The following is a 12,911-nucleotide window of genomic DNA, read 5'->3' on the forward strand; positions in this document are numbered from 1 at the left end:
ATGTTGAGATAATTATAATGTTGATGTGTAGTCAGATGTTGATTTTTGTATCAATTAGTTTAGGCTATGAATTAAAAAGGCGAAGGATGCTGAAAGACCAAAGAACACGCACAACTGAGCTTGTACCTTTATGCCCATTGTTAAAATATAACTAATTGTACTTGGTGAACAAGTGATATACACACACATGTTCTTGTCTTTACATTTTGTATTTTTGACATCTGTGCTTGTCTGGTGAAGCTATGTGTAAAATGACGCATTGCATATTATAGAGAACATCAGGATGAAGCCATGATAGCATCTGTTTGCACTGTGGATGTGTGGATCATGACATTACACCTGATGGAAACACACCTGTCCTGATGGGGAAGGGAAGCTGATGCCCTCCTCCTTCAGAGCCTTGATGGTGGCGCTGATCAGGCTGAGCTGTGGATCCTTCTGGAAGCCTTCAGCCCACTCCACCATCAGAGCCTTCAGCTTCTCACACACCTTAGGGTGGGCCTGCAGAGAACAGACGGGACATTATTGTGGCTCTATCCTGTGTGACCCTTGCCCAAAGACAAACATAGTTATGGATATATCTGTGGCAGTTAGGGATGCTCCGATCGATCTCTAAAAATGCCGATCAGGAGAGACGATCACATGACGTAAAAAATGACACTTTTCTCTGTGCGCGGCAAAACGGCTTCACCGGTCTGGCAGTATTTTATTACGGTGTCCGAAAAAGACACTAAAATGGCGGTATGCAACGTGTGTGAAGCAGAAATCCTGCAGCTCTGCCCGCTGTGACGGACCGGTGAGCGAAACACACACTCAGAGTTAGACCTAACACAGTTAGCTATTTGATCTGCCTCTGGAACAAGCTAAACTAGTTATACATATATTTATTCTTCACTGTCGGGTCACTCATTACTGGATCAGTGAGCTGCATGAGACGATACTGACAGGCTGTCAGGAGAGAGAGAGAGAGATAGAGGGAGAGAGAGAGAGAGAGAGAGAGAGAAAAAGAGAGCTCTTCCGCTCATTTCTCCCGTGTTATTCTCCAAAGTTAATGTAAACTTGAATAATGTACTTCATTTGAATGTAATAATTATGTTGGTTGTTGTTTGTGGAAGCTCCAGTGAATGAGCCCCATTAACTGAGTTTTAAACATTACTTTAAATAGAAGATCCCCATAGGCCCCGCCCACTCGATCGGATCGCCATGGCCACTCCCAGCTCCGCCACTGATCCCTAGTGGCATTACAGTGAGGGACTACAAGTGTGAGAATGACACTGGTCAAGAGGGTCAAGTTGACCCACTTACAAAGAAAGTAACAGTCTGTAATTGTTATGGTAGGTTTATATAATATATAAAATATATTATATATATATATATATATATATATATATATACACATACACACACACGAGGTCATTTTCTGGATTTTCTTTTTGACATTCTTTCTCTCACTGTTTATATAAACCTACCATAACAATGACAGACTGTTCATTTCTTGCAAGTGAGTAAACTATCAAAATCAGCAGGGGATCAAATCAGCGTTTCCGCCAGGGGGGCGTCTTTCCGTTATTTGACCCCCTCATTCAGCTCGGAACGCCCTGAACTCGAGCCGAGGCGTCCAAAAAAATTAAATAATCCGAGAGAAGATCGAGTTTTTATCGCTTGAAATGACGAAAAGGACAAGGACATCCCTCTGTTGGAGGGGCGCGTTCCTGTGACGGAAAGTGTACTGCCGGCGAGCCTTGACGGGGGTGCTAGTGGAGCACGCGCGTGAACCGAGAGTACCGGAGTCTCGCAGCGGCGAAACTGAGGCTCCGTGGTGAACTGTGGTAACATGAAGAGCCGCTTGGGAGCCGAAAGACTCTTCTTAGTGAGCCGAGCCAAATGATCCGGCTCACTAAAAAGAGCCGGAATTCCCATCACTAATAGGTAAAGAGATAGTATCTATAACTTAAGGGACGGCTCAATTCAAAATGCAAGTCACGTGACACGACGTGAAGCCCTGGTCTGGAGGAAACACTGGATCAAGTACTTATGTCCTCCTCTGTATACGGTTATAAAGAAGGGATATTGAGGATTTGTATTTAACAAGTTCACATACCCTGCCGAGCACACTCCGTACTTCACTGGAAAACTCCCTCGAGCAGATTTCCAGGTGGAAAATTTTGCCGCAGTTAGAAACACAAGCACCCACCAACTGCAAGGGAAGAACAAAAACAGCTGGTACATGTTGTATTATGTAGGGAGAACTGACATTGCACATTATTCCGATTAGGCATTGATAGCAGGTGAGTTTGGTATTGCTCTAAAATGTTTGAATGACAATAGAGCTTTGATAAGGGAATGAGTGAACAAAGGGATCTAATTATAGAGCAGGCCATGTGACAGTATGTGCTCATGATGACTCAGACAGCTCACATCATTATCATTCTCCCTTTATGAAATCTTCCACTTTCCTGTACAGCTTCAACAATGAGAACATTAGGTCAATTATAGGTCAACTGGAGCTAAATTGCCCTGATGAATAATGCATTTCCCAAACTTAAAAGTGAGAATATTAGGAGAGTTTACCCCTACCCAGATCTATTAGTTAAAGGTCAAATATGTAGGCTTGCATTGGATTTGGAACTGTGTTTTGAGCAGAAACAAATGAATGGATTCTTATACTGATGGTAGCTGTAATGTGGATCATTACCATAGCCTCGTTCACACCGCAGTACTTTTCCCACTTTAGTTCCGAAATGTCGCGTTCACACCAAAAAGAGCCGGAACTAAAATTAGTTCATCAGAACCTTTTTACTCCCTTTTCAGTCCCTGCTAGAGAGCGGGGACTTTCATGGGAGAAAAAGGTTCCCATTTCTGATTGGCTGGGCGGATTGCAAACCACACCCCGTAAAACTCCCAAAAAGTTTTGTGAAGCCACCATTTTATTATCCTCACATTAGCCCGAGAGAGAGACTAACTTATGGCAACACAAAAGAAAACAGGGGAGCGGTGGAGATGAGGAGGTGTCGGCGTTCTGGAGATTTACTCGGAAGGCTTCAGTAGAAGCTGCTGGGAGTCCCAGCAGCTTCTACTGAAGAAGAAGAAGAAGAAGAAGAAGAAGAAGAAGAAGAAGAAGAAGAAGAAGAAGAAGAAGAAAGCAGCTTCATTTGCCTAATCCTCCCTCAGGGACTTATTCCGGTGTGAACGCGATCTGAACTTAGTTCATGAGAACTAAAGAGTTCTCATGAACTAAGTTCTGATGAACCTTTGTGGGGAAAGTACTGCGGTGTGAAAGCGCCTCATGGTTACCGCTTGCTGGGAAACAGTTAATGTCATTTGTTAATGGCGTACTCACGTTGACGGCCTGCATGGCAACATGAGGCACTTTGTGGTTGACTCTCTTCATGATGGATCTCAAGCTGTCCTTCGGTCTGAAACACAAGACAAAAGGATACAACTCAACAATAATGACTAAGCAACATTTCACTGGTCATATTGATATCTGGTGTAGACTATTTTGAAGTGTAACGCTTTATCGGAAGGAACCGCACTTAAATAAGGAACTATTTAAACCACAGTGTTGCTCAAATGCTCAAGAGCTCCACATATAGTGTTGACAAAATGTTTCCTGCTTACCCATTGGCTGTCGTTCCAATCTTATCACAGATGTCCATAATGATCCCCCAGTCGTCTGTTGTGTTGTTTTCATTGGTTGCCTTTTCTGGAAAGATGTCAAAAGGGACACAGTGCATATGGTCAAGTGAGAAAAATGTCTTTACTGGCATCACGGCTGTGCCAAACGCAGTGGGCAAGCATTATAGAAATAAAAAGCGTTGAACTGCCACACATTAGAACTGGTAAATGTTGTCAGCTTAAAGTTAAATACAATATAAGAAGAATCAGAAGGTGCATTGTGTAGACTTCCACAAGTAAACCAACCCAACCAAAAGCATTTCCACGCCTTTAGTTGAGTCTAACAAAAGCCAAGCTCATTACATGACATAAGGTTGAAAATGACATTGGGTTTTTGCCCCTAAAAGTGAATATCTTTCAGAAGTGTCATGATGGTAGTGGAAAGGGGATTTTATCAACTTGTGACCCACCGCTGCTTTGTAATATGTAAGCCGGAAATTACTTATTTCCAACTAATAGTAGAACCTGTCCTCACTCACATCCTCCTGACTTGATAACAGTCAGAGAGCCAGTTAGATGTAACAGTGCACTTGTGTTAGGACACACAGATAAGAGGGATGACCGAGGACATTTGCATGACCTTTTTCATACCATGGCTATAGGAACAGACACATGGCGACGAGCTGAAGTCATTTGTTGATTATTGAAAGACAATTTGGATTTGGACAGCAAACTAATTACTGCTTTCATTGTCCTTAGATCATTTTCTTAAAAAGGTCCCACGTCATGGCCATTTCTACTGATGATAATTCCATTGTTGAGGTCTACTAGAATAGATTTATATTGTGCAATTTTCCAAACTCACATCGGTTTCTCATACAGCATCTGTGTATAGTATGTGTATTCACTCTCTGTCCTAAACGGCTTGTTGGAGCTCCTCCCCTCACTGTGTCCAGCTCCTGGAAGCAGCGAGCTTCGCAACGTCCCGCCGAGTGTGTGTGTGTGTGTGTGTGTGAGGAAGTCCGCGGATTGGTTCAAACGTAACGGCTCGGCAGATTGGTCCATGTCGTTACTTTACGTCACTATACCCGAAATACGTCACTATACCCAAGAAGTAAACAATGGAACAAGAGAAATGTCCAACGAGGCGTTCTGGGGCAGCACAGACAGGTCTTCTCTGTGTTAGAGTTTTACTCCCTACAGGGTGTACTTTGAGGGTGTGTGACTCTGCAGACCGTTTACATGCAGAAAAAGCTACATAACACACAAGGGGACGGGTAATAACCGGAAAAGCATGACATGGGACCTTTAATGAATTGTTAAATCAATACAAATGTGCTTTAACACACATGTCTGTCAACAAGCGAGTGTATTGACCGACCAATAAAGTCCCCCTTACTTATGATATTTCATTAATTGTTTAATTGAAAAGCATACATATCATAACACAACACCTTCAAGGACATTTTGAAGATAATACTTTCACTTAAGTACAATCTTAGGTCGTTTACTTTAAATAGAGTACCATCTGTTAATGTAATGTTACTTGTTCTTCTGATACACTTACTCCACTGTTACATGGCAAATGTAGACATAACAAATATGTAACCAGAGGTGGAAGAAGTATTCAGATCTGGTCAAGCAAAAGTACTAGCATCAAAATATACTTACAGTACCAAAAAAGCAGATTACAGAATAATTTATTTAGTATATGCTTTGATTATAATTATTTATGTACTCAAATGCTATCATAGCTTGTAAAGGTGCAGCTAATTTCCATTACAGTTTGTACACAATTTACCTCTGATTTGTAGGGGGTAGAAGTAGAAAGTAGAAACAATTGAATTACTCAAGTAATGTACAAATACCTCAACACTTTTACTTAAGTAGAGTACTTGAGTAAATGTACTTAGTTACTGAACACACTGTATGTCAACCATACGCCCTGATTTTGGATCATATGATGTTGTAACTGACGTTAGCTAGTCACGGTTACATGAATCACACTGACAAATATCAACAAGTCTCTTTTTAAGGATACACTTAATGGACGTTTTTGACAACTAGTCAGTCCGCTACAAACCTAGGAAGTATTTGAGAATCGTGGGTGCGTTTGATACCAAAAACAAGCGAAAGTCAAATCAACTTAGAGCGAAGTAAAGAAGTTAAGCTAAGCTAACGTTAGCTTCCAGTGTTGTTGGCCCTATCGCTAGCTTTAGCTTTAGCTCGGACAAAACACCAAAGGAACAAAGCTTTACTTACCGACATCTTGGTCAAATGGATTTTGAGCAAACAAAGGCATGTTGACGATTTAAAAAGAGCTAGGAAATTTGACGAAAAATTAATATTTGGTTTGATTTCCAGACTAAACGTAAACAAATATCTCTTCCTTGTCCATTAAACACCAGTTGCTCTTCCGGAAACTTGGCTGTCTGAATAATGCCTGAGCAATATGTTTTAATTGCTGAGTGTATGAGCCCAACTGGGTTTTATTTTTTTTACATCTGTTGATTACGATGAATAATTGTGTATTTAAGTTATTTTAACCACAGCATGTTAACAAAACAATCCTAAGAAATATCCACATACTGGCACTTTATTAACCACCTACGTTTACCGACTCAATGGAGACTAGTGAAACACTGCCATCTAGTGGACAAACAAAAAACATAAATCCAATCAAATCAGAGAACATTTCAGAAAAACAGGTCTCAATGGAGACCCCCTTTTTATTTTTTAATAATTGTAGCTATTGTGCACATGACAATGAAGCCTTGGCCAATGGATCAACAAACACACTTTAATTGTCGAACCATGGGAGATAAAACAATGTTTCTGTGTTGTTTTTATTTATTTAAAATATCCTTAATATTCCACATATGACGAGGACTAAAATTGTATCATGGCCATTTTTTTGTTCCTTCATAACGTGTAACATTCATCTGTTTATGGCTAACATATTTATTTATTATTACAATTAGCAGCATTTTGATCAACAGTACAGTATGTAATTTGATATTCTGTTTTTAGCATATCTTTTCTATTTGAAATGTTATGGTTACTACCGATGCATTTACTTGCACATTGTTCACTTATATTGTTATTTCTGTTGTCTTTTTGGTACTTGTCTTTACTTGCACCATTTGTATTGCTTTATGTCTTATACATATATATTTATGTTGGATTGCTGGAGGAGGAGCCGGGGTCTTAAGATTTCATACACTAGAGCTCCTGTGTATATGACAATAAACCCTTTGAATCTTTGAATATAGCATGTTAGTGGTCTGGGACGCGCAGTAGGGGGCGCGCCTTTCAAAAAGCATCTCATACTGAGGGACTGGCAAAGAGTACAACGTTGGATCAAGATAATTCATGTTATATGAGTCATATTCAACTCTGTGGGCATTTGAGGGGATATACATATTTTTGATTATACTAGTTACACAATAATGAATAGTCTAATCTCAATAAAAAGAAAACATTTAAAAGACAGATTTTAAGGTGATATTTAAAGCGTAATAATGCAAAAAGAAATAAAAATACAAAAAAATACAAAATAATTTTAAAAAAGCGTCATAAAGCGAACATTAAAAAAACTAATAAATGTTCACACCCAGCGCTGGTCACACCTAAATAAAAAACTAATTTGCACACGGGAAAATAATGATTTTCAAGCTGATATTCGTTCTTCTCCCTGCTCCTTTCCACCATGCGCTATAACACTAAACAAAAAACAACTGGTATGAGTGTACATGTTTTGTAAAGTGTACATGTTTTGTTTCTGCCATGTGTGGAATAAACGAATAAATACATAAATAAATCAATTTAAAGCGTCATGAAGCGAAGCCAGGGAAAGCGTAGGAGGGAATCCTCTCGCTTCAGCACGTCACTTCCGGCTTCCTTGTTGGTTTCCTGACTCGGTGGTAAACCTGACAGCCGGAGAGTTCTCCAGGACCAAATAACCGTAAACCGGTTGCATTATAATGTCGGCAGCGGCTCCGGGGACCAGCAAGGCGGCCCACGGTGATGTGGCCGGGAAGAAGAAGAAGGGCCCCGGTGCTCTGGCCACGGCCTACCTGGTCATCTATAACGTTGTTATGACAGCAGGGTATGTAGCGTGTTTCCTGGTGCTAATGCTCTCTGTACGCATGCATGTGTGCGATAAATCACAAACAATGATATGCAATACTTCCTCTTTTGTAATTTGTTTTGAATTATTAACATGTATATTGTAGGAAGTTATCATAGGAGGCGGTGCAAGCATGCTGTATACTTGTATAATAGTGAATTAGCGTCCAAAGGCTAATAGAGATTAACGGTAAAGCAACAGACAGCCACCTGGCGTGCTCAGTGATTATAACTCTGTCTCCTCTGCATACAACACACTCATAATCAGACGGATGGTTTATTGTCTGCAGACAGGCGTGATTTTATTACACCAGAGACATGTTTGTTATCATCTTGCATTGTCATGTTGTTTGCATGGCAACCGCTGATTGTGTGTTTGGTTGTTCACAAAAGTTTAAATAATACAGGAATAATAAGGAACCATAACAATTTTTTCGGAATATCTTTTGACTTTAATCTCAGAATGCAACAAAAAAAATCCCTTTGGTTCACATCTCGACAAAGTGTTCACCTGTGGCCCTTATCTTCTTCCGTAAAAACAGATATGGGCTTATCGGCAACCTCTTATAATATGTAAAAGGGTAAGTTGTAACATAAACTAAAAATGAAATAACCAAACAAAGGTTACAAGTATTTTTTAAACCCTATCTGTTGGACTTGAATTAAGATGTAATTGGAACTAAATAAGAAAATCAGTGTGGTTTGAAACAGTTTCTTGATTAGATGAGAAATTAATAAATGTCAGGTCAGGGAAAACTGATCAGTCACATTTTGGGTTTTGTGCTTTTCACTCTTTAACAAAAATAGTATTTATTGTATTTTGTTTACATAAGAAATATTTGGTCAGACAAAACGAGATGCCTCCCAAAATGTATGAGGAAGAATTTGTTCACTTTTTGGAACATTTCATAGGAAAAGTGTATATGTTGCTTAAAAACTGACAGTCAGTCATTTTTGTGGGGAAACTTCAGTCAGGACTCAGAGAGAGACACGAGGAGACCTGGAGCTTTGACGGTTTATTTGGAGCTTCGGTCGGAGAATTCACAAGACAAGTCGAAGGGCCACGAGTTGACCACACGGTTGAGATGCCACAATCAACTCTGAAGCACCCTCCTGTCCTATAGCTCCAGGTTTTAACTAGTTCAGAGTGTAATAATCAACATTCTTCAATAGATAGACTAAACAACTGAGGACACTGAATCACATGTGTTGTCGCTTATGGCTCGGGGTCATCAACACCCCGAGAAGGATGTGTTCCAGGTGTCCCACAACAATAACTATCTCTGACAGACAGTTGCCTGGTCACAAACTGGTAACAATAACAAAAATCTAGGGCAGCCCCTCCTTAAGGGAGATAGCATGCTGCCCCAGGACATGCAGGGCAAATGATTCCCCAACAATTTGACTAATTGATAACCGCTGCCTTAGTTGATATCCGTACATCATTGATAAATGTGTGTGGGATGTTTGGTGATGAAAAACTTGTTGAGCGAGAAGTCATCTGTAGTTTTAGATATTAACAGTTTGCCTCTTAGAAATGTATTTATATAAAACTTTGTAAGGAATGGAAGTATTTAAGGTAGGATCTTTTTAAATAGAGCTGTAGCAATATGACCGTATGCCTTTAACTCAAGTCCACATGAGCAATGCCTCAGGGTGGCTTTAAGTTTATTACTGTAAACTATACTATAAATTATTCCGCAATCCATTTGAAAAGCTCCCTCGTCTGGCTCAGACTCTTGCTGTAAATAACTAAATGAATTTCCCTGAACCCTGAACTGATAAATCTCTCTCTTTTATTGCTCCGTTGTTTCAGACTGTTGCACAACCGAGCAGTGGGTGTCGTTTGCTCACTGTGCAACCAGTCGGGTCACATTGTGAATGCCTCAGTGTTGACGGGCCTCACAGAGCCTGCTTTGTATCGAGCGCATGTTAGGGTGTCGAACATCAAGTCTAACGCAGCCTCTGCATCCGAAGCACCAGGCGCCGTCGGTTTCTGCCCAACCGGCCCTCATATGGATATTTATCACTGACTGAGATTCAGGTCGAATAGATAAAGTCACTCTGCTCAGGTTTCCTCTAGTTCCACTTTCCCCTCCATTGATATCAGGACAGCAGACACTCTGCATATCTTCTGTCTGTTCTGATTGTACATCGGCAATTACAATTCTACCAAAGTTCATTTAGGCCCTGTTACTAATGCACCAGCACTTACAACAGTATGACTTCTTTGAAGTGAATTTAATTGCACTTTCCTTGTTGTTCGGAGTTTGAATCTCAATGGTTTTTACACTTATTGTAAGTTGCTTTGGATTAAACCAAAAGTACTGTGATGTACTATCATGTAATGTGCTGACCTCCAACCTCTGCGTTCATTACATTACATTGCATTACATTACATTGCATTTAGCTGAGGCTTTTATCCAAAGCAACTTACAATAAGTGCGTTCGACCAACAAGATACAAACGTGAAGAAAACAGAATCATATAAGTACATCGGGTTTCATAGAGCCAAAACATTTCAAGTGCTACTCAACTAGCTTTAGATAAGCCAGTCCTTTATTAGTATATAAGTGCTTTGTTAGTAATTCAATCGCTCGAAGTGGAGTCTAAAGAGATGAGTTTCCAGTCTGCGCCGGAAGCTGTGTAAGCGTTCATGTGGACAAGCTCATTCTGAATGCTTTAATACACTATATCATTACTAGATGATATTTAAGCAATAGCTCACGACAGGCCGTGGTATATGCTCATTATATCACAGCTAAGGGGCGTGGTTCGGAGATAGGAACTGCTCAATCCACTCCTACATATTATAGTAAGACCCCCCCGGAGGTCGAAGTTAATCTTAAATGTTTCCGTTTTATGCTTTGTAAGTTTGTTTCGTAACGGAAGAAATTTAAATATACTTATAAAACTGACAAGTCAAATCAAGCAATCTCATTGGTCGATAGCATTTTTGCGGACCTCTTTGATTACAGATTTGAAAACATCGTTGCTTGCTTTTAAAAGTAGCACAATTCATTATGTTAAACCTTCAAAAGTATCTAGATATCCCTGCCCTAATGCCAAAGGAACTGCACACTGAATATGTTTTGCCGTTTGATGTCTATGACCGCTGCGTCAAAAAGGAGGGCTTCTGCCCCGGTATACTGTTTTTCTCAGACGCGGAGGGATACTGACTTGCTGTGAAAAGTAACTTACAATTCTACCCGTGGTATACGCTCAGTATATCACGGCTAAGAACCAATCAGATTGCTTCATTTGACTTGTCCGTTTTATAATGTATATTTTGAAACCCTTCAGACAACCGTTCTCCATAACTCTTTTTGACATTGAGTTTTTAGTATTCACTAAAAGCTGGAAAAAAACATTATTTTGCATGATATGACTCTAGTTAGTAGATGACTGTGTAGAGAATGATGTCAAGATATTTAAATATGGTTGGGGAAGCTGTCCAACATTAGGCTATCAAACATAGATTTGTATGTGTCAATGGAAGTTATGCAAAAAATACCTTGCAGACAGTTAATGCAGCAAAAGTATTGCATGTTTATATATACTTACTTACAGGACTTAAGGTATAAAGAGAAAGGCTTAAAACATGTCAAGCTGAATTAGAAACACAACAGCATAGGGTAATATGTTAACGTTTATATTTCTTAGATGTTGAAAGGTATTGGCCCTTAAAATGTAGAACATATCAGAGTACAATTGCATCCTATATGAAAAGGTCATTTTTTCATCATAATTCTACTCATTACTGTTATTTCATAAACGCTCCCACTTCCACAGGACTCATTAACAAAATGCTCACATACGTTTCATCTCTTATCAGATTGCACTCCCTTTCACTCCTTCTTGCCTTCATCCAAAACAGAAACCACACACGTCTATAACAGTTCTGTGACCCCCCCCCTCCTCCTGCAGGTGGCTGGTGATCGCGGTGGGTTTGGTCCGAGCGTACCTGGCCAGAGGAAGCTACCACGGCCTGTACTACTCCATAGAGAGGCCTCTGAAGTTCTTCCAGACTGGAGCTCTTCTGGAGGTGAGGAAAAGCACAAAAACATCACAATATATCTGATTAAATACCGTATGTAGTGTATGTATCTATAATGTGCCAATATTACTTCTATCAGCACGCAAAATCCAAATGTATATACGCAGATTTTAAAGGTAGGGTAGGTAAGAATGGAGAAACCAGCTCGAGTGCGCTAGAATTTGAAAGTACCGAGCCCCTTCCTTCAGACTTCCTCACAGAGCCCCTCCTCCAACACACACGAACACGCACATGACCAATGAGGGCAAGAGATAAGTTTGTGCACAGATGGAAGGCTGACAGGCAGGTAGGCCATCCAGTTACTTTAGCCGGGCCGGCTCAGATGATTGGTCGTGCTTTTTACAGAACTACGGCTTCCACAGATGACATGTTTTAATTGATTTTTTGTCAAAGCATTTAATGTATTCATTGTATCGGGACGTTAAGAGCATTCCATGGAATATAACAAAAAGGGTTTCTGAAGTGAATTACAGAATCAGAATCAGAATACCTTTATTGGTCCCGCAGAGGGGAAATGTGCATCGTTACAGCAGGAAAGAGCCACAGACAGCTTAGTGTTACCTATGTTAAGAAAAAAAGTGCTAAGTTATGATATAATAAAAAATATAATATAAAAGTAAAAGAAAAATACTTTCCCCACCTTTAAGGATTGCAACCATTATACAACATTATACATCGACATAAGTATTGCCATAGAATAGAAATTAGTTTATTAGCACTTAACTTACAATTTAATACTTTTTTACCTCACTATTGGTGATTAAAGATGCAACTTTAATGATTTTGGTCACGTCTTGCATCAATTAATCGTCAAAAAAAAGTTTAAACTGCTCCCACATTACCAGCTAAATAACATATTTCCTGAGTGTTGCATACAGCTCTGATTTGACCAGACCAAAGAATGCTTTACAAATACTTTTTTATGTGGGGGAAAAGGGACATTCAAAACTAGGTGAAAGATCCTTGTCCAGTCCTGTCACGTGTGTTAAAGGCACACACACACACACACACACACACACACACACACACACACACACACACACACACACACACACACACACACACACACACACACACACACACACACACACACGCACACACGCACGCA

General features: G+C 40.0%; 2 protein-coding genes across 3 annotated transcripts in view; one reads left to right on the forward strand and one right to left on the reverse strand.

Annotated features, from left to right (window-relative positions):
* The window catches only part of stam2 (signal transducing adaptor molecule (SH3 domain and ITAM motif) 2), a 22,663-nt gene extending 16,597 nt beyond the window's left edge, over nucleotides 1-6,066 (reverse strand). For both annotated transcript variants that reach the window (XM_079663508.1, XM_079663507.1), the window contains exons 1-5: nucleotides 5,881-6,066; nucleotides 3,622-3,706; nucleotides 3,341-3,416; nucleotides 2,102-2,197; nucleotides 355-501 (exon numbers count right to left, since the gene is read on the reverse strand). In XM_079663508.1, the coding sequence (XP_079519634.1) occupies nucleotides 355-501; nucleotides 2,102-2,197; nucleotides 3,341-3,416; nucleotides 3,622-3,706; nucleotides 5,881-5,920 (444 nt within the window). In that variant the 5' untranslated portion in view covers nucleotides 5,921-6,066. The remainder of the gene's footprint in view (nucleotides 1-354; nucleotides 502-2,101; nucleotides 2,198-3,340; nucleotides 3,417-3,621; nucleotides 3,707-5,880) is intronic.
* Nucleotides 6,067-7,503: 1,437 nt separating this feature from the next.
* hacd2 (3-hydroxyacyl-CoA dehydratase 2) lies at nucleotides 7,504-12,911 on the forward strand. Its single transcript, XM_079664352.1, has 2 exons — nucleotides 7,504-7,726; nucleotides 11,674-12,911. The coding sequence occupies exons 1-2, from the start codon at nucleotides 7,602-7,604 to the stop codon at nucleotides 11,825-11,827; spliced, it is 279 nt and encodes a 92-aa protein (XP_079520478.1). The 5' UTR covers nucleotides 7,504-7,601; the 3' UTR covers nucleotides 11,828-12,911.

The sequence above is a fragment of the Notothenia rossii genome (assembly GCF_949606895.1).
Source record: "Notothenia rossii genome assembly, chromosome: 2".
Taxonomy (NCBI): domain Eukaryota; kingdom Metazoa; phylum Chordata; class Actinopteri; order Perciformes; family Nototheniidae; genus Notothenia; species Notothenia rossii.

What these genes read in the sequence shown, in the direction of transcription:
- hacd2 (XM_079664352.1), top strand. Translation starts at nt 7,602, where the DNA reads ATGTCGGCAGCGGCTCCGGGGACCAGCAAGGCGGCCCACGGTGATGTG. An exon ending in AACGTTGTTATGACAGCAGG is followed by an intron (nt 7,727 to 11,673) that starts GTATGTAGCGTG and finishes CTCCTCCTGCAG; the next exon opens with GTGGCTGGTGATCGCGGTGG.